This window comes from Emys orbicularis, chromosome 1 (genome assembly GCF_028017835.1).
Source record: "Emys orbicularis isolate rEmyOrb1 chromosome 1, rEmyOrb1.hap1, whole genome shotgun sequence".
NCBI classification, from domain to species: Eukaryota; Metazoa; Chordata; order Testudines; family Emydidae; genus Emys; species Emys orbicularis.
Genome location: NC_088683.1, coordinates 125964294 through 125986210, shown reverse-complemented (window position 1 = coordinate 125986210; position 21917 = coordinate 125964294). Strand labels below are relative to the sequence as shown.

General features: G+C 40.7%; 1 protein-coding gene across 3 annotated transcripts in view; it reads right to left on the bottom strand.

Annotated features, from left to right (window-relative positions):
• Window positions 1–21917, bottom strand: part of SOX5 (SRY-box transcription factor 5) — a 306808-nt gene that overhangs the window by 30973 nt on the left and 253918 nt on the right. For 2 of the 3 annotated variants that reach the window (XM_065405070.1, XM_065405079.1), the window contains exons 9-10: window positions 6374–6551; window positions 911–1056 (exon numbers count right to left, since the gene is read on the bottom strand). The exons of the other annotated variant lie outside the window; for it this stretch is intronic. In XM_065405070.1, coding sequence (XP_065261142.1) covers window positions 911–1056; window positions 6374–6551 — 324 coding nt within the window. The remainder of the gene's footprint in view (window positions 1–910; window positions 1057–6373; window positions 6552–21917) is intronic. 3 annotated transcript variants of the gene reach the window in all.

Genomic DNA, 21917 nt, shown 5'->3' with positions numbered 1-21917 from the left:
CCCAACAACTTTTGCACATTTCTGTCTTGGGTAGCATAACTGACTTCATCTCAATGTAAACGTGGCCAGGAAGGGAGCAGTGGGCCTAAGTACCCCTTCAGCAAGGGGCAGGGCAGCAGAAAGTAGTCACAGGCATTTCCTGAAAAAAAGCAGGAAGTCGTGGAACCTGTGACTCTTGTAACCCCCATGACAAAACGACTGTGCTAGATACAATATATATAAGTGTTCCCTGAGAGGAAAATATTACCTTAGTTGACAATTTTGCTTATTACAGCTTAGCAGGCAAAATTAGAATAATGCAGGGCCCCCTCAATTCCAACGCTTCTAAGGTCTACTGAAAGTATTTGGTGCAGTTCGTATTGTCAATTCTCAGTTTTTTCAGTTTTGCTAAGTCATCTAACATGACTTGACAGTTCTATGTTGCAATGGTCACGAAACATCATATATGACAACCTCATAAAGCTAAATACCCAGAAGCTGAGCCCGAGTATCAGCAAAGCTTATGTTCCTAAAGAAGCTTGCATATTTGCAAATCCAGCTCATCTCACAAAAACATGTAAGCATTTCCATAAAGCAAGATTTTTACTCAGACCCAGATATTTCAAAGATTACCTAGTCATAATACATATTGACAGCCTGGAACAGAGAATTAGTGGTCTCTAAAGTTTTCATAAGGACTTTAACTATGTTTTAGGCTCTATTGTCTCCGTGTCTGTGTGGGGCTGTTTTTCGTTTGTTTGTTTGTTTGTTTTTTGACAGAAGCAGATATTCTAAAAGGAAGGAGGGAGACAGAGCAGGGAAGAGAAAGGAGAGGGAGAAGGAGATTGTGTGTGTGTGTCTGTAATGCCTGAACACGAGGAAAATATGATCACCCAAGTGACTATCAGAAAAGGGAGTCTCAGGAACTGACCTTTTCTGTCCTGCAGTTATTGAGACCCAGACTATTCACAACAGCCACCTTCCCATCAAGCACCTGTTGTTCCCTCCGAAGTTGCTCCTTCATCTGTCGGGCCTCCTGGATTGCCTTGGTAACAGCATCATGGTCATTTAAATAACCTGACGACGTGATAGAAGAAAGAATATCTTAAAAAGAAAGGAAGAAAGAAAGGAAAGTTACGAGAAAACATTTTCGCTTTTGTCAGTGAAACTCATCAGTGCTTTCCTTGGGCACTTAGTTAAATGAGAAAGAGACAGAGACAATGAACAGACCCATAAACCTGTCTATGCTTGGAAATTATGCTGCTCTTATGATAGAGCCACCTGGGTATAAACCATGAGAAACATTAGTACCGATAGCATCACTCTGATACTTGATTCCATTAGTTTCAATGTTTACCCAACATTATAGAGATTGGCCTTGTGGCCTGTATACAGCAGGATGTAACTTGATAGGGGACGTGGGAGGCCTTGATCATGCAAGCAATCCAAAACTATTAAAAATAGACCATTTTTTCCTTCCCTTTCTTAAAACTTGTGAATACATTAAAATAAACCACAGGTGGCGGTGGTTTGCTATAGATACAAGGCGCATAATGGCTGGGAAAAGAAACTTCCGCCGTCAAATGCTCCCCACCACCACCTGTCATTCAGAAATGTATAAGAAACCGCAGCTACATGGACCTATGTTCCCACTCTATTCATGTTGCTGATAGTAGGTCAGATGTCTACACCATTTGGCTGTGAATTTACTGCCTAGGGTTCAGCACTAGGAGTAGCTGAATTATTTCATTTTAAAATGTTACAATCATCACCAGCACAGCTAATGCTATTTAATTTTAAATGTGATACTCTGTCATTTTTTTTCCTTTAGCGTACTGTAGATTATACTTATTATGATCTGCATGTGATTTGTAGGATGGAATACTGATGGAAGACTCCAAGCCCCGGTCTATTTTTCAAACATTATAGGAGAAGCTAGTATCTATCTCTCCTCCCCACCCACCCCCCTCCACACACACTTCTTTCTGTCTTTTAACTAGGGCATAAAAAAGGCATAAAATGAATCTGTAATATGAAATTGCCCAGAAAAGGGACTTCTGTTTGTGACATGAGGCTAAATCTAACCAGATCCATTGGTGAATTGTGACAGATGGAGGGACTGTGAGACAGAAGGCAAGCACTAATCACACACAAAATGACCGGCTTGCCTCAACATGTTCCATGGATTCCAGCAAACTTTACACCCTAATCCATTTTTAGAACAAAAAACATCTGGGCCATAAATCCTCTAATCTGCCAAAACACGCTATTAAATCCCATGATTTGTTGAAAAACACTAAGATTAAAGAAAGGAAATATAAAATGGCTAACTGCCGTGTTAGGAAAGTGTTATTAATACTCTTTCTTTGTCTCAATTATGAATGTTCTGTTCCTAAAGAGCCTTGTCTAATCATGTCAGATTACACATCCTTGTTGTATTGCTAGACTCTTCTATCTGATCCACTGATTGCCAAAAAACGTAGAACATTGTCTTGCTGCTTAAAACATTTCAGTGGAAGAAGCTGATGTCAGATTAGTTCAGTGCTGCCCTGCTGTGCCCCCATTCCGTCCCCCCGCCCACCCCCAATGAACCTGGCATTCTGGTCTCCTTTGGAGAATTGAAAGCAAAAGTTTCTGTACAGTCTGGGTGTAGGGGGAGCAGATCAACAAATACCTTTCAGTTAGGTATCTGAAAACACTGGCAGTTTTACATAAAATTAATTTGATCCACATAACTTATTTTTACCAAATGACCTGGCTCAGTGATTTCAGGGCAATGACAGCTTTCAGGGCAATGACAGTGCTAGGAAGGATGTAATCCACACCTCCTAAATGGTATCATAGGGTGGTTTTTTTTGGGGTGGGGAGGGTGGTCCCCATCTTAGCAAGTCGCTTGGTTCTTTCCCCACCTTGCATCTGTTATTGATCAAGTTTGCACTTGGTCAGAATAAATTAAAAAGCAAACAAAAAAACAGTGACATTTAAAAACAGCAGTGCTCTTGATTAGGGTGGGTATAATAGTTATAATCTGTATTATAGCTGAATTTGCCTAAGAATTGGAATTCATGCCCTTCTCCAGACCATTTGTTTTTTTTTCCTGACTACCACTCTCTTTGAGAAGATTTGGCACACGTCAGTGAATAAAAGCAAGCACTCCTTATGTTTTTCAATAGCTGCCAATATGCTGGAATGCAGAGAAAAGATTAATATAGATACAAGTCGAATGTAAATTATTTTTGTTTAGGGTACATGGTGAATTACTGACAGAGAGATACTAAATGCACTTAGTTACAGGGATTGCCAAACCAGTATCTAGATGTTGGAGACAACGGGGAGGGGGAAGGGAGGACTTGTTTTTGTTTTTAATAGGTAGACATATGTCTGTTTCTGAAAAGAAATCCCTTGATTTAAAGTTGTATGTGAAATCATGACACGTGTGACTCCTCAAGTTATAGCATGATTTACAGGCAGTGTGGATGTATCTAACCAAAGGACCACATACCATATGTGCCACTTCACCAGCTACATGCTCTACATTATTTCTGATATAAAGGTGCATGCTCCCCTTGACCAGATACAACTGAAAAATATTGTGAGCACAGTGAAAACAAACAGTCTGAAGGATGGATTTTAAAAGGTGGTTTTAAAGTGAATTTAGTGGTGGGAAAGGTGCCAGCCTATTTGAATTCCAGGACAGTGGGCCTAAGCCCACCTAGGTCAGAAGGCCCACCATCTCGTGGACAGCCCTGGAGACCAAAGTCCTCTTTTTATCCAGAGATCAGAGACAGCATGGTTAATGGCCTTGCAAGGTTCCCACCAGTGTGCTTCAGCCCTGTGCTGGAGCGACCTACCTCTCAAAGTAAGAAGATAGTTCAGTCTACCTAGTCCATTCAGTACTTGGTCTTTTTGCTTAAAGGGACAACAAGGTTGTCAATTGTGGTGGTTTTATGTCATGTGCAAACTTCTGCTGCGGGCTTGACTGAGCTAAACAACTCATTTTGTTAAGGTCAACAAAGAGTTTATACATGGTAATGGCTTTTGCTTACTACAACGGTGGCTGGCTGTGAACTAGTTACTTAGCAGTAAAAGGCTCCACATACCATTACCAAGCCTCTGAATCATCCAGTCCTCCATAAAGGACAGATTTTTGATAGGAGCAGCCTGTGTCTGTCCAGTTCTTGTGCCGCATTTAAAGACAGCTTATCTTGTACAGTACACACAATGATACTGTTCAGCTAGCAACCTCAAAAAGTCACTTTCTGTATTTGTAGCTAGGAGATATAAAGCAGTGAACTCTATGTCATTAACAATAACTTAAGTATGTTATCTTTTGCTCCACAGTTTTCCATGGTTTATTAATGGTATAACACATTAATTCTTCTTACAAGAGTGACCTTTAAAGCTCCATTCATCCTCGCAGCTTTTATCCAATTACATTATCACTCATTACAGGTACAGTGTTTCAAAATCTGCATTTTGTTAAAAGGAGAAAAGTAAATTGTAGGGATCTCAAATCTATAGAAAATACCAGGGGTGGAGGAGGAGGAGAACAAGAGACAGTCTGCCAATGAGAGGCAGGTCAGATTCTTAACTCTATGCTTAGAGCTGCTGTTCACTCTCCTCAGGACAAAGGTTTTAAAGTGAAAAAAAAAAAAAAGAAAACTCAGCCCACTGTACACAGAGAGCAGCAGGGCCAAACAGATTAAAGATGCAAATACATTACTAACCTAGCAAGTTAAATAGTGTAGTTTTAATAAGAATAATACATAATAAGCCATGAATTAACAATGGGATATTTATGAAACATTTATGGAGTTTTATAGAATGTCATGCTGGATAAAGTAATTTCCCTTTTCACCCTGGCCATAGAAGTATGTTCTCTATTTGGTGCATGTAATCATAACTCCCATCAGCCTGCACACTGGGACCCACATATAGGGATTTTAAACTTGGGGCATAAGTGTGGGTCTTACTGGTGTATGTACAGCTGGAATATGCTGCACAGTGTCTCAAATAGTTTCAATGCATTGCAATGGAAAAATCATAGGAACAGCCAAACTGGATCAGACCTATGGTCTATTCAGTCCAGTATCCTGTCTCCAAAAGTGGCCAGTACTAGCTGCTTCAGAGGAAGGTGCAAGAAACCCCGCAATAAGCAACTGTAGGATAATCTGCGCCCCCCATGCCCCACCCCAGGAAGGTCTCAACCTAATCCCAAATAGTTAGTGATTAATTTACACCCTGAAATCACAATTCAAGTTACAGTAGAACCTCAGAGTTATGAACACCTCGGGAATAGAGGTTGTTTGTAACTCTGACATGTTCGTAACTGCACAGAATGTTATGGTTGTTCTTTCAAAAGCTTACAACTGAACATTGACTTAATACAGCTTTGAAATGTTACTAAGCAGAAGAAAAATGCTGCTTTCCCTTTATTTTTTAGTAGTTTACATTTAACACAGTACTGTACTGTATTTGCTTTTCTTTTTTGGTCTCTGCTGCTGCTTGATTGTGTACTTCTGGTTCCAAATGAGGCGTGTAGTTGACTAGTCAGTTTGTAACTGGTGTTCGTAACTCTGAGGTTGTACTGTATATTCAATCACTTTGTACAGTAGATTGGAAAAGATTATCATTACAATGGGGTGTGTCTGCATGTTATTTATACATATACATTACACATAAGGACCTGGCATGCACGTGGGGGCACACATCCCGCCCCCCCTTTTAATATAAAGCACTTGTGAAATACAAAGTGTCAAGAACACCAGAACCATTTAGTGTTTAAATGGTCGCAGGGGAGGCAGTTTTGGAGGGAGGGAGGAATAATAATATACTACAGAACAATACTAAAAGCAGCTAGCCTGACTATTTTCAAGATACAATGTAAAGTATGTTTTGAAATGTACCTGGTGACTTTTTAGTTAGCCATTAATATTACTCCTGGTAGATTAAGCTAAAATAATGTCCCACAAAGCTTTTCAGTGGACTATGCATCAAACCTGTAATTTTCTAAGGAACTGTATGCACATGTAGACATGTAACTCCTAGGGATTTTTTTAAAGCTTATTCATCAGTTGTTTATACTTTTAAATGGTGAATGTCTGAATCACTGTAATACAGTGGTAGCTACAGAACAATCATTTATTAATTGTTATCATATAGAATTATCTGAAATAACACACGTTTTTCCCATGCTGAATGTGAAGAGTTAAGATCCCAATCATGCACTACTGAGATCACTGAGCGCTTTTCCACTGACTTCAATGAATGCAATATTAGGCCCCACCTTTGATTTATCATATGCCATTGTGTGGCATTGGTTGGCAAATGCTGATTTTTTTTTTAATGCTGACCTCTGTGCTACATCAACAAAACCAAAAGAAAACAAACATACCTATTGTGTTAACTCTGGCCGAAGGACTGGCTAATGTTGCTGGCACTGAGGATTTGAGTGAACTGGCCCCACTGTTTATTCTCAGAGCTGGCATATGAGGAGAAGTGGGCGATGTCGGAGATTTTCCCTCAGACGTCTTGGGTTTAGCTGAGAGGTTCAGCGGCTGGGCCACTTCATCCTACAACGAGCACAAGATAAAGCATGTCATAAAGATGCTGCTGCCGCTGCCATACTTGTACCCAAACACATAGTCACGTTCCATTCATGTGAAGTTGCAAACGAGTAATCCTAAAAATGCATCATGCAATGTTTCCTATGATGCCATCGTGTTATGTCAGCTGAGAATCAAAATGCCCCATGAACTGGAGAATTAGAGAACATTCTTTATTTGCACAGTGTACGTAAGAATTTCCCCTAAATTTGCATCTACATGATACATAGTTATACAATCCAAACAGAAGTCCATTGACAATAATATTTTGTGTAATTTTTTAAAACTTGAAATGGGTGGAAAAAATAAAAATTAATCACAACTGTCATCTAAAATTCAATCCAAACCCAAATTTACTTGTAGTTCTAAAACTTGGGTAAACTTGTGTGAGTAAATGTGTTAATTTTGTATTTCTATTTTTATTTTCCTCTGAACTCCCTGGTTTTCACAAGTACCGAAGTACCACAAGCACTCTCTTTCATGGGTATTTTTACCCAGTCAGAACCAGATAGTCTGTTTTTGTGCTAGTTCCAGCTTCCAAATCTCCATCAGAGATTTGCATAATTTAGAATAAGCATCTAAGCTTTTGGATGTTTATAGGAAAGTTTAACGGTTCACTAATAATTACCATGGTTCTGTACATTGAAAACATGGGCCAAATTCATAAAGAGAGTTCAACAAACAGTGAAATCAACAGGAGTTGGCTTTGTTCACACACACACACACACACACACACACACACACACACACACACACACACACACACACACACACACACACACACACACACACAGAAAGAGAGCAAGAGCAATAAACAATGCTGAACAATACATTAGTCACATGTTTCAGTTTGATTCTAACGAAAAGCAAAAGAAGGATCAGAGAAGCCCCTTTCTGTCCCTGTAGAAGAGATACAATAGTAAACCCTTTTAAAAAAAATACTTTTTAATATCCAGAAATGGTATCTATGTTTTTGGACCATTCTGCCACATACTTATCTGCAACTTGTGTGTCTGCTACTATCATATCATGCCAAAGCAAGATGTGTTAAAGATGTCCTTGCAGAGCTAAACTTTCCCCTGCAACTTGTGAATTAAGAAGCCCATCCTTTAACTGATGGAAGTAATATTTTTGCATGAGCTCTATTACAGATATAGTAGGGTTGATTCTGGTTTCCCTTCGTAAGTTTTACATTCCAGAAAGTCCATTTGCTCCTATGAAATTACTCCCGACTGACACCAGTGTGAGATCAGAATCAGGCCCATAATGTAGGATTGGTAAATGGAGAGCAAACTCCACTGGAATTTTTCCCTGTTACTGTTGGAGTATCTGAAGCTACTGTAATACTAATTCTGGTCCAAAGAATGCAGTATTCTGCAGAAAGCAAGGAATTTTCCAGTGGTCTATACTGCATACGGAAACATGTTATATAAATATGAATGTCTTCATCATCATACTTGTAATTCTGCAAAGTTATGCCACCTTTCAGTTATCTCAAACAGGCAAGCTTCTGAGTTAAGTGTCTTTATTATATTTGAATGTATTTGATTACTTTTATACTTTCGTAATCATCATAGTTAAAAATGAATTAAAGCAGGATAAACAAAATGATCAGGGAAATAAAGGACAAAAATGTCATCTTTAAAGTGATAGTTAAGTTCTCCTAGATACTTCCTGTGAAGACTAATAAAGAATAATAAAGAATAAAAATCAGCAGGCAAAATTTTCAAAAGTGCCAAAGTGATTTAAGAGCCTAAATCCCATTTTCATGAAATGTGCCAGACTAATATCCCTGGAGACCAAAGTCCTCTATTTAGCACAGATCATCAGAAGCAATGCAAACTTCCCCACCAACTTTTATCAGCTCCCTTCCAGAGAGGTCAGTTTCCATGTACATTCAATTCTTGACCTCTATTATAAGTGCCAAAAAAGGGGTTGATTAGTTCCAGATATGGTGATGAGCTCTGCGAAAAAATGTCTGTCCACTGGAAACCTGACTGAGACCACCACCTCACTTCATATAGGCCACCAAACAGTCATCAGATGGGAATGGCTTTCACTGACCATAAAGACTTAGGCTAGATTCAAACCTACGTTTTAGAGGTGAGGGCTCCATACCCTCTCCCTTTATAATGAATCTTTGGGCTATCCAGTCCCACTGAGCTTCACTTCCTTTCCTTCTTTTCTTCTCTCTCTCTTTTCCCTGCCTCCCTCACTCCCATCGTCCCCCGCCCCCTTTTTTTTTCTGGTGTGAAGTGCAAGGCTTTCAGTTAGCTCACTAAGCAATTTATTTTTTTATTTCTCATTTAATGCAAGTTGGAAATGGAGGTGGCAGTCTTTCTGTCTGAGTTACCCCACCATGGAGATGTCTGTGCTGTAACTATTCGTGGTGCTAAGAATGCTCTTCTTCATTCAAATCAGCACAGCTTTCTCTGGAGCCAAGAAGTGTAAGGCCTTGTGGAAATAATAGAAGTCGACAGTTCCAGAGCTGATAAATGTCATTCCAAATTGCGCCTTCATTCACTTTCATTGTGTGTTCAGGCTAATGGTAAATTAATTGGAGGTCACACAAGCTTGTTTTTTATACAGGAGAATGAGTGGACTATTCTGAGCTATTACACGTTTTTACAACATGATGTTACTTTACCGTTCAGAGTTTATAATATTTTACCTCTCTTATTTCAAAAGGCCCTATCAAGCCCACATTTGGACTGAAAAGCCATTTAAAATCTGGTCTGAGAGTTTAAAAGTTCTGAGTCAGATCCTTAGGATCTGGTATAAAAAAATGTTTTGGGATTTGGTTATAATGTACAATTGTTTTGAACATGAAGATCAACAATAGAACCTTTGCTCAATATGTGATGGAACACTTTATCCTTTCCTTACTTGCAGATATACGTTTAAATTCTCTGGACCAGAGATTCTACTCTCAACTTCCCCAGTTTAAATTGGGAAGAGCTGCATTTACTTCATTATTGATTTACACCTGTGTAACTGAGAGGAGAATTTGGCATTTTGCCTTCTTACCATTATTTATAACCAATACAGTTGCAGCTAGTGTGTTGCCATCTTAAAGTCTAGCAGGCCTGATTTTCATTTATACCAAGGGCCCTTTACACCACTCTGGCAGTGTAAAAGGCCCTAGTGTAAATAAAAATCAGATCCAACATGATCAGTGCAGGTAGACAGTGCCTTTAAGGGGGGACAGAGATTTTTTTAGGTGGATCACAGAGTCTAACATTACTTTCCACGCTTACTTTTATTAGAGGAAATCCAACATTCATTGGTCCCTGCCTCCTCCCCCTCTCCCCCAACACACACATATGCAGAGTTATTCTAAGATACCAATGATAAGAACAGGCCAATTTTTTTTCCTGAAGAGTTAACAAAGTCAAACATTTATTTATATAATCAGCCCAAACGATTAATGCTTAAAACAGAAGACATTAAGACCTAAAAGTCTTGTAATAATATAAACACAGATGTGATGAAAGTGAAATATGATCTCGATTAAAGGTTAGGAAATGTTTCCTTTAAAAAGTGGCATATTTGGCTAACAAAACAAAACAAAAAATTAAGAAATAAATGTGGAGAGCAAAGCAGAAGCAAAACATACCCCTAAGGCTGCTAAAAAGAAGTATATGCAGCAGAACCAATGCATTGTAATGGAGATTTCAGTCCCTTATGCCATGATAATATCAGCACAGCATTCTTTCAAACAGCCTTAGTGATTTGCTTTCCTTTGTTGAAAGATCATCATAAACTATACCAGAGATGGACCCAAAACCTCATTAATTTTGGGACTATGGGGAGGTCAGATCCTAGGTCTGATCTAAGTTTTTACAGCTGGTTCCTAGTCCTATAATGGACAAAAACAAAACTCCAGATCTGAATCCTCCTGAACTCTTTTTTTTTTGGGGGGGGGGGGGGAGAAGAGGAGGGGGAAGGGGGTATGGGATTGGGGGGTAGGGAGGAGGAGGAGGGGGTAGAGGAGATGTGGGGAGATCAGAGAATTCAAGATCCAAGATCTGAATTTTATATCTTGGAATCACCTGGATTTGTAGAGCTTTAAGCTTTCTCACTGAAGTATCATGTATCATGTAAAACAAAGCCTTCTATCTGAGGATTTCTAAGTGTCTTATAAACATATATATAAACAAGCCAAAACACTCCTGGATGGGTTAGGTATGTATTGCACCCATTTTATAGATGTTTGTATTGTTCTTCGTAAATGTAAAGTGCTAAATACAGTGTTATTAATACAGATAGGGAAAATGAGGCAGACAGAGACTAAGTGATTTTCCCAAGGTCATGCTGTAAATCAGTGGCAGAGCCTGGAGTAAACTCTAGAATCCTGACTCCCAAGTCACTAATATTGTCCCACCAAATAACTGATTGAAATTATGTTTTCTTTAATGTCTCTATGGGCCAGATCCTGAGCTCTCTACTCAGTCTTTACTCAGGCAAAAACCCCATGAAGCCAACGGGATTTTTGCCCGAGTAGGAATTTTAGCAGAGACTGCAATACCCTACCCAGAGTCCCTCTGTCTGAGTTAATAAAAAATCATGCCACTTCATATGGTGGGAACTGAATGAATGAGGGCTGACCCGGCTGAGTGGACCAGTCTCAGAGAGGGAAAATAAAAAAAATAAAAAAATCAGGTACATCCATTTGGATTTTAATAATCTAGCTTCTTTTCACATATTTTATATATTAGTTTACTATTAAAATACAGTTATTGAAACACTGTGTTGTAGTATAAGCCCAAGCACTTCATCCCTCAACAGTACAAACTGAAGGTCCAGGTTGCGCAGTTTATTACAAAATCATGAACTACACTGTGCATCATCTGACTGGCAATACAAATGTGCTCAAATGACCTGGCCTAAGCACAGCCTAGTGTGTTCTACTAAAGAGGCTTTTCATGACCTCTGGGAACACATTCACCACATATTGCTGCCTATCTAAATGACCTTGACGGTACAAATTACAGCCAAACGAGTTAGGAACACAGAGCCAGAAAGGGGGTTTCTCAAAGAATGCATCCCCCATCTCTCCAGAAACAAAGCCATGGCCCCACTTCCCCCACCCTCTTTCATGGAGATCTTCATTTCAACAAAAATGCAAAATATGGAGCATTTACTGGTGCGTCTGGGCAGAAGACAATGTTGCTATTGTTGCACATTGAACAATACACCCAGTCACTGGCCTAGTCATCCAGTCATGAGCTTATCCAGAAATATTTAACCAGTAAATATATATCAGTAACAGGGGTGCAACTGCACACACACAAATAAAATCCTCCAATATCATTGTCCCCCGAAGAGTACAGCTGTCCCCACACAGAACGATACCGGCAGTTCTTTTTCTTTTTCCATAGTCACTCATGAAATTATCAGTGGTGATAATAAGTAGAAGAGAGGTAAAGGCAGTTGTGAAACATGTTGTATAAATGAATCATACTGCTGATATTATCCTCACTGATTAAATAATTGTATTAAATTAAGTAAGGATGTTCAAACGACAGGATGGCTGAATTAGATAACGTTCATCTGCAGCTGCACCTCCTCCTGCCACATTTCCAAGTTTTGATTAAGAATAATGCATCCCTTCCTCTAGAAGTGGAAATTGATGTATCTACATAGAGTAGCAACAAGACCGGGAGGAAGACAGAGACCGACCTCTGGGTCATAATATGATGATAAAAACAGAGCAGATTTTTTAAAATCTTAGATGTGAAGAATTATTCTTTGGATGCACTAAAATGACTAAATCTTATTGTACATCTGAGTTAACATTTGCAGTACAGAAAGTCTGAAGACTGGGCATTGACCAGAGTTGATCAGGAAGCAGAGGGAAAGGCACTGAAAAGCAGATCCAAGGGAAATATTGGAATAAGGCTGTCCTCTACCTCTCTGGTGCGGCACAGCGCAGACTTTTGCTAGTTAACGTATGGCAGCTACAGATAAATCTCAGCCTGGATTCTCATTTTCACCGCAAACAGTTTCTGGTTGTGGCTTTTACACTTAAATCTAGTGTAAAAACCTGTTTTATTTATTCTCAGCTGCCTAGTGCATAGCTCCCAGGGCTTGACACTGGTGGTTTCAGTCACTGCTGGTATTCCCCAAATGCTCTTCTTACTTTTGGGATTACAGAACACACTACGTTGTTATTCCCATGACTACTGCTTTTAGGACAGCAGTTCCATGATTAGCAGTCATCCAAGATGGTGATGTACACACAGGGGAGTATGTTCTTTTCCTGACAAGCTCATGCACAGTTTCCATTTCTGATGGGGGAGCTTCTTTAAGGAGGGCACAAGCTTAAGCAAGATTTTGTCCTAGCATCGGGAGTAGCCTTGGTGGGAGCTCAGTCACAAGGCCCTGTGGAGGTTCTGTGTACAGAACTAGCTGAAATCACATAACTAATCCTGAGTGAACAGGACACTGGAATTACACATTCTACTAAATTCTATGTTAACTGGTAAATTTTGGCTCTTTTCCAAGACTAGCTTTGGGATTTTGGGGGCTCCCAGGGAGGTTTATTCTTTGGGCACTCATCCCCTCACACAGTGTTTTCCCTTTCAGCGCTAATCCTCTTTCTGGGGTACAACAGACATTCACTTTGGCCCATGCAGTGTCTGGGAGAAAGGACTATTGGTTGCACCTTTCCCAGGCCAGGCCAGGCCAGAACACACCAATCTCTGCTCCCTGCCTAAGATAAGGCAGACCAAGCACAGTGCGGATCAGTACACTCAGACACCCCCCCCCCCCCCCCGAAGAATGCACGGTTTTGCATTAAGCGACAAATTGTGCTCTGTAGCTGTGTAGGGAGGAGGTGAAGGCACAAGAAGACTCACCCATCTTCCTGCATCGCCTAGGGAGCAGGACACTGCAAAGAGTGCAGGGAGAAAAGGGAGCCAAGACCATCTCCATGCATTGGGGAAAGCGCTGGCTGCATGGCAGGGTTAGCATGGGGTGCCCTTTGATGTGTGGAGCAATGAGCGTGACTCCCCTGTATGCCAGGGAGGCTCAGGTTGAATTCTACCAATTCAAGTCATACTCCTCCTGGAGCTTCCCTGGGGCAATGCTCCTCTCAACGTTTGACTGCCTAAACAGCATAACTGAGGCCTAACTTTATGACTGTTCCTACAGTTGGGGTTTGGCGGGGCTGTGGGTTTATTGGGTGTCCAAAAGCCAGACCTGCTCTTTATATTCAGACTTTTCCCTTCTTTGAGCCAGATCTTGGTCCTTTTGAAGTCCGTGAGCGTTTGGTCAGGGATTTCATTGGGAGCTAAATCAGGCCCTTTGTCCTCTCTTCCGCTTTGCGATGGGATGATGATTTTAAGCCTGCAGATTCCTGGCCAATTTATTAAGCAGCTCTAGGAATTCTTTGTCTGACTACCTGGAAACCCTCAGCTTTTCTCTTGTCTATTCCATATGCTATTTTGCTGTGACAAAGAGCAGCTTTGTTGTTTTCCGTTTGTATTTGATATCCTGATTTCCACATGTTTTATATATAATTCCTAAACAGACGGGGAGAATGAGTGGGGCTTGTCTAGTGGCTTGCAGGCCAACCCTGCTCTCTACCATCCACAAACATGGAGGGACCAGACTATAGTATCATCAGTGTGCTTGGGTGTCGAGGGGAGTGTAGGATGCCTCAAAACTCTGCTTCATGGAGGCCCTCTGAACCACAGCACACAGGTACAGGAGAAGGGCAGGCTGGGGGAAAAGTGAGGGTGAGTCCACAACTACTCGGGTCCACCAATCAGCCCCCTCAAGGAATGGGGGATGGACCCATGAGCAATGAGGGTTATTCCAGGCCCAACACAGCCTGAAGGTAGTGGCGGTGGAGGAAGATAGATGAATTCTTCTCCCGTTCATGCCCAAGAAGATCCCCAGAGCACAATCTGGTTTTGATCCCATTAACTGATTGTATAAATTGGTCAAGACTTTCGAGGGGATTCAATACTACTCTGGAAATGGTCTCTAAAAATCTTATCAGCAATGTGAGTCCTGTGTTAGGATCTGTCCTCTGGGAGTTCCCAAAGCTGGAGGCTGCCTGTTGTGCTAACACCACACAGAGGTGCATAAAAGTTAGTAATGAGTAAGCCGGTATGTGTGAAATAACAACTTTTTGTTAATGCTTAAAAAAAACTGAAGCTTTTATAAGGTTCTGAAATGCTCAGAGATGCATCCCTGAAACACACTTCAGTTTCTGTCCGGGTCTGGAAATACCCTCAGAACACCAAAATGGCTGTCCTTGTGACATCTCCAGGTGAGCTGCAAGCACAAGTACCAGGAAGTGTGCAAAAAAGCCTGTTCTTGTGAGAGTTTTAGGTCATTTTTGCTCACTCAAGAGTTTTACACAGAATAATCTTCAGATAAACATCTGGACTTGTGGATGCTTATTCTAACCAACCCAAACTTCAAACCTTGAATTTAATAGCCATCCTCAATATAAATATTATATTTGATTGTCAATATACTGCTGTTTAGGCAACTGTTTTCCTGTTTGATTGAAATAGCAGGAGCGATGGTTGCTAGCAGCCACACTTCTGAGAAGATTGCAGGTATGTGTTCAGTAGAGCACTGGGCAGAATTACAAGCACAATGTCCTTTAACATTTGCTTGTGCCTGACTATGAACATGTAAATTCCCATCCATCAACACTTCATAAGTGAAAATTTAATCTGATAAATTAACATGAGCCCAATCCTGCAGTCTCACTATTTAGGAAAATCTTCCACACATTTCAAGGAGACTTTTTCCCTAAGTAAGTTCTGTGGGTTTGGCCCATACTGAGAAACAGTTAATATGGGGTATAGATGCAACATGAGCAAAGGAAGTGAGATTTAGTTCCTGGTGGGGGCTCATCTACACTTTGTGCCACAATTGGGTCCTCTCAATAACTTTTAATTCCTAATAATTAAAGCATTGTTCAACTACATTTCCCACACCAATATTGCTCTGACTTTGTGTAATGCTATTAAAGAAGTTCCTCTCTAAACAGGCTCAGGTTAGCTGCTAAACAAGTGTCTTAGGCACAGATCAGGATCAACAGGCATCAACGCAGATACTACAAATATTCAGGAGAAGCCAAGAACCAATTTTTCAGGCTTTTAACAATACAAAATATTTCATACAAGGTAAAAATCATGACAGAGGATCACAAAATTAGAGGGGGCAATTCCCCTAAAGGGACTATTTCTTCCAAACAGCCCTGCTGAAATATGTGGCAGAGAGGACAAGAAAAATATTTTTCAACAAATCTCTTCGCAAGTATTTGTGAATTTAAAGTTCACAACATCTCAACATCATTATCCTCATTTTATAATGGGAGTGGCCGAGGCACAGCATGGTTAAGTGACTTGCCTAATCTCATACAGCAAGTAAGTAGCAGAGTCGGGAATGAGAACAGAGGGACTGCCGGACTGGATTGGACCAGTGCAGGGATCAGCAACCTTTGGCACGAGGCTCGCCAGGCTAAGCACCCTGGTGGGCCGGGCTGGTTTGTTTACCTGCCGCGTCCGCAAGTTCGGCCGATCGCGGCTCCCACTGGCCGCGGTTCGCTGCTCCAGGCCAATGGGGGCTGAGGGAAGCGGCGTGGGCCGAGGGATGTGCTGGCCGCCGCTTCCCGCCACCCCCATTGGCCTGGAGCGGAGAACCGCGGCCAGTGGGAGCCGCGATCAGCCAAACCTGCGGACGTGGCAGGTAAACAAACCAGCCCGGCCCGCCAGGGCGCTTACCCTGGTAAGCTGCGTACCAAAGGTTGCCGATCCCTGGACCAGTGGTTCATTTAGTTCAGTATCCTTTCCCCAAAAGTGGCCAGTACCAGCTTCTTCAGAGGAAGGTGCAAAAAACAGTGGGTAGTTATGGGAAAATCTGTCTCTAGGGAATATACCTCCCAACTCCCATTAATTAGAGATTGGTTTATGCCCTGAAACATGAGTGTTTATATCTCTTCCCAAACACTTAGGTGTTTTTTTTTTTTAATCCTTACTATAACTATTACAGATACAGAACCTGGGAGTCCTGACTTTCAGGGTACGTCTATACTTACCTCCGGGTCCGGCGGTAAGCAATCGATCTTCTGGGATCGATCCCAGAAGTGCTCGCCGTCGACGCTGGTACTCCTGCTCTGCGAGAGGAGTACGCGGAGTCGACGGGGGAGCTTGCCTGCCGCGTGTGGACCCGCAGTAAGTTCGAACTAAGATACTTCGACTTCAGCTACGTTATTCACGTATCTTAGTTCGAAGTGGGGGGTTAGTGTGGACCAGCCCTCAGTGTCCTATTCTTACTAACGTATATTCTCTATCTGTATAAAGCATGTTTATAAAAAGGAGATAGACTTAATACTGGATTTGGTTTCCTGCCTAAATTGAACTCAGTGGCTACTACCTCCCTCTGGTTAATAATGTTCAGGAACTGCTAGGCAAAATCAATAGCGATGAACTAGATAAGAAGAAACCTCAAAAGAAAGGGAAGGACCTGCAAAGAAATAAAACAAGAACCCACAAAGCCAAACTGAATTACAAACTGGTACATTTTAAATGAACAACAAGAAAACAGAAGCCACACTGATCAAAGTCTACCACCTCCTCTCCTCGCTGTAGATGACACGTATGCTGGGAGCACACCACCATCTCAACCCCACACCTACAAAAGGAATTAATTTCAAAAAAGACAACAGACCAAAGCACACCATATCAAAACAAATTAGCAACAAACCCTTCATCCTGCTGTGGTCATACATGAGAGGCAAAAGTGCTGCATGGAACCCAGAATTCAGAAAAACAGCTGTTGAAAACTGTAGAAGAAACATGTCAAAAAGAGCTTTAAAGAAAAAAAATTCAAACAGCCTGTACAACCCACAGTGGACTAAAAAAATCCTTTTAAAAAAGCACTTGTGTTCCCTCTGACTTTGTATCTGTCTATATAGGCTAGATAGATTTTACATCAACATACAGGCAGCTATGTATACAGTACACCGAGTGTGCTATGCATAGATACAGATGTGGTGTTTTTATTTATAGATATGTACAACTGTATGAAAAGACTGTCTAAATATGTTTTCCTACTGTAGGAATGAACTGGTTGACAATTTAATTGTGAAACTCTTAATTGTTTTTAAAATATAAACTGTGAACACAAAACTCAGATATTAAAAAATAAAATATGCTCACCTGTGTTACTAGCACCCTCTACGATCACTAAAACAGAAGTGATTTTATTTCTCACCATTTATACTGCTTATTTAGTTTTTGCATTTCACTCCATTTGGATACTGAATCTAATCAGTTTCACGTCACTTTCTGTATCACATGCATTTCCACAATTTTTTGGGGCATGGAGGAGATGTGCCATACTTCAGGGGAATGTTTCAAACCAACTCAAATTCTATTTTCAATTACATTTAACAAAATGAAATCACATTGATTTCTGTTTTAATGCCCTCACCCCTTTTCCTACATTTTGGGCATAACTAATTTGCAATATCCCTATAAGAGGGAGCAGGACTTCCCTATCTTCCTACTCTGTTATCAGGTGTTGGAACCATACAGGAGACATTGCTTAATTTCTGGTGACTCACTGCGGCATAGGCTGCTTCTTAGAACCTACTCTACTAAGGGAAACAGCCCTCTGGCAGAGGGACCTAGGGCTTCAGAAAGACAAATTTGAGGGAAAAGAAAGAATGGTCTTGTGGTAAAGGCACTGGATGGGGACTCAGAAGATCTGGTTTCATTTCCGGATTTATCCACAGACTTCTCGTGTGAGCCTGGATCAGTCATTTAGGGCCTGATTCTTCATTATCTTGCACATTGTAAAGTCATTTACATCAGTGCAAGGTGAGTATTAAATGTTACCAAATCCAAAAGGTAGGACTTTCTATTTCTGTAAATGACTACACAAAGTGTAGAGCAATGGAAAAATCAAGTCTTCAATCTCTCTGTGCCTTAGTTCTCAAGTTGTAAAATGGGGATAATACTACTTTCTTGCTTTTAACCTAAGGATCTGATTCTCACTTACACTAAGGTGACTTTACAACACTCTGCAAGTGTAAAGAGGTCTAAAGTGGTATAAATCACATATACACCTATTTAGTTGGGTTGAGATTCCACCAGTTTACAGAGTTTTAAGTTTACGGTATATGCCAATTAAAAAACAAACACATTAATATCAAAAGATCCTAACAATACAGACCTTTTAAAAAACTGAAATAAATTGTAGTTCCATTTTTATTCAGAACTGCCAGTGACAGGATAGAAATAGAACAGACAATAGTGAAGAAGTGTTGTGCCAAATTCATCCCTCACTCAGTGAGATACAACAGACTACATCTCACTCTTGATTTTCCACCAGTGAAAAATGAAATCACCAACTGCTGGATTCTTTAACAGGACTTATGGTCTGATCCCCTTGAGATGCTGAGCTCTTGCAGTTCCCATTGATGCTGATGCTTGGATCCTCTCAGGATCAGGCCCTTTGAAACTAAAATGAGCAACTATGTATCAGCATATGTGTTACATTGTAGGAACGTGCTACAATTCACTTCAGGAGTTGAGCGAATTATAGAGATGAATTTGAAATCAAATCATGAGAACTACAAGATCTTCCTAGGTCAAATTATGGAGATTTTTGTATTCCATCTCTCTATTAATTATATCAAATATGTGCGCATCCATATACAAATAATCCCATACTATTCCTTGAGCTGAAACCATCAGTTAAAAATGGGTTTTTGAAAGGCTGAAAGAAGGCAACTGCTTTAAAAAAATATACTTCAAATAGCCCCAACATCACACTGTTAAGATGGCCTATTCTTTTCAGACATACAACAAATGTCTATTTAAGAACACATCCAAACACATTCCCATCACTCATCCAGAACACATTCACCTCCCAGGAGCTAATAACGTAGTATATGGAAAGAAGGATAAGAGAGACCTTTAGTCCACCTACTGGCTTGACCAAAGGCAATGAATCCAGCCCTAGCTCATTTCAAGTAAGTTCAATTGTGTCAAAGGTTACCCACAAGCTATTTCTTGATGTTTTATAGCTGATGTCTACAGATGTCTAATGATTCTTTGTCTTCACAGCAGTATCCAGGAGGGAAAGTTGATGCCTTTAAAAAAATTCCAGGGGGTTGACTTACTATTTATGTACAGGGCCTTCTATGGGCTACTTTTATATAACACCCTGAAGAAAAAACATATTTTCCCCCACTCACTATATTTAAGATGCTATGTTTTGTGACTTACTCTGGGCACAAATCCTTGAGTGTTGACTCAAAAGATGTATGCCGCTAATTAATTATGATCAAAAGAAGATACTTAGATATATTGTAAGCATCAGGTGATTTAATCATTTCAATTATAATGACTTATGTTTATACAGCAGCTTTGCTCCTGTATAAGCCCATAACAGTTTACAAACGGATTTCACAAACTACGTACTGTGACTACAATAGGAATCATTTCATCCAACACTGACATGCAGTCATCTGAGGATGAATCACAACATTGTTTAACAAGAGCACAGGATGAGGAAGTGATACATACTGCAGTCAATTGAAAGTAAAGGGCTAATTTTAATAAAACACCTGCTCTTCTAAGCACAATTTTGAAATTATCCATGTGTTTGAGATCCATTTATATTTTTAAAATGAACCCATAAGTCTAGGCATCTATTTGGCATTTTGCCTCTATCGTCCCCTAAATGTTTGTGCTTATTTCTCACACAGGATTCATCTTGTATAGAACATTTCATCCTCATGGCCCAGCCGGGGCCCCTGCCTCCTCCCCACCAGTATCCCCTCGGATCCAGAACCATGGAGAGGAGATGTCACACACTCTACGGGCACTAGGATCCAGATGGTGTCTCCCATTTTCCTCCCCATGTGGGCTTGGGAGAAAGCTGCAACGAGGGAGCCTGCCAGAGACTCAAGTCAGCAGGGGCAGAAGCCAAAGCAGAGACCTTCGGTCCTTTGGAGAGCTTGCTACAGTTTTGACAGGACTTTCTATGCCCTGTGCTGAATTGGCTGTTTGCTCCAAGCATCCCCCTTCCCTGACAGTCTCTTCACCTCAGCATCACTCTTCTCACTCTCTTCTCCACATCTCTGTCCCCCTCAATCCCTTCCTTTCAATGTCCCCCTCCCTTCCCTTTAGCTTATCCCCTCCTAACTAAACTCATCATAAATACATACATACATACAATATTCTGGAATGAACATGGTGTTTGCTATCATCACATCATTCATTCTGCTTGTGTTTTTCCACTCTTCCCTCCACCCTGTCAGTCTTGTCTGTTTAGACTGCAAGCTCTTCAGGTAAGGGACTGTCTTTTTGTTCTGTGTTTGTACAGCATCTAGCACAAATGGGGTCTCGGTCTGTAACTGGGGCTCCTAGGGGCTATGGTAATACAAATAAATAACAACAACACAACAACAATAATAATGTATATGGGGCTGTTGATTTTAAAACTGTAAATCCAGGCTTCAGCACCATAGTAAGATGGGCAAAAGGTCATGTGACATTTTGACCTTGGGTATCACAAATGTAATGGCACCTGACAAGATGAGGCAGACCCATCGTCCAGCCAAATGTGAATGTATGTCAAATTTCCCTTTTACGAGTAGTACATTGCAAGCACAGTCCAACTGCACCTTGATGTTAAATAAGAAAATGAAGATTAGTTAAATCACCACTGAGTATAAGTTGCTGGCTTTTTATTTTAAACAGCCGTCAACAGCCAAATCATGTAACCCTTATTCATGTGACTAATCCCATGAAATAAGACTACCCACATGAGGAAGAGTTTGCAAGACCAGATCACTCGGGTAACAATGGCAGCTGGTCCTAATATAATATCATAAAACATAGCTTCATGGGCAGGATGATATAGCCAACATTAGACTCTTGGGAGGGATCGCTCCACACTTGGCCTTCCATTTTCTTGTGGGGAGGTGGATGGGTGTGTGTGTCACCAGTGGGTACGAGGACACAGAACTTTGGAGGAGTTGTGTTGGGGCAGGAGGGTGAGGAGAGGACCAGAGGCAGGGCCAAAGGGATTATTTCCCACTCCCAGACTTGGCAGAGAGTTAATGCAGCCTGTATTGGACCAGAAAGTTTTATGTTTTCACTAAGACAGCCCATGCCAAAGTTCAAAATGTATTAACGTGCAGCCATAAGCTACTGTTTATATAGCTCTTAACCTGACTAAAGATGAGGTAAACACTAACTTGGGATGACTAGAGCTCTGAGAACATTACTTGTAGAAGGGGAGATATTTATTAGAACCTGAAATAACTAAAATACTCAGCAGTCTCAT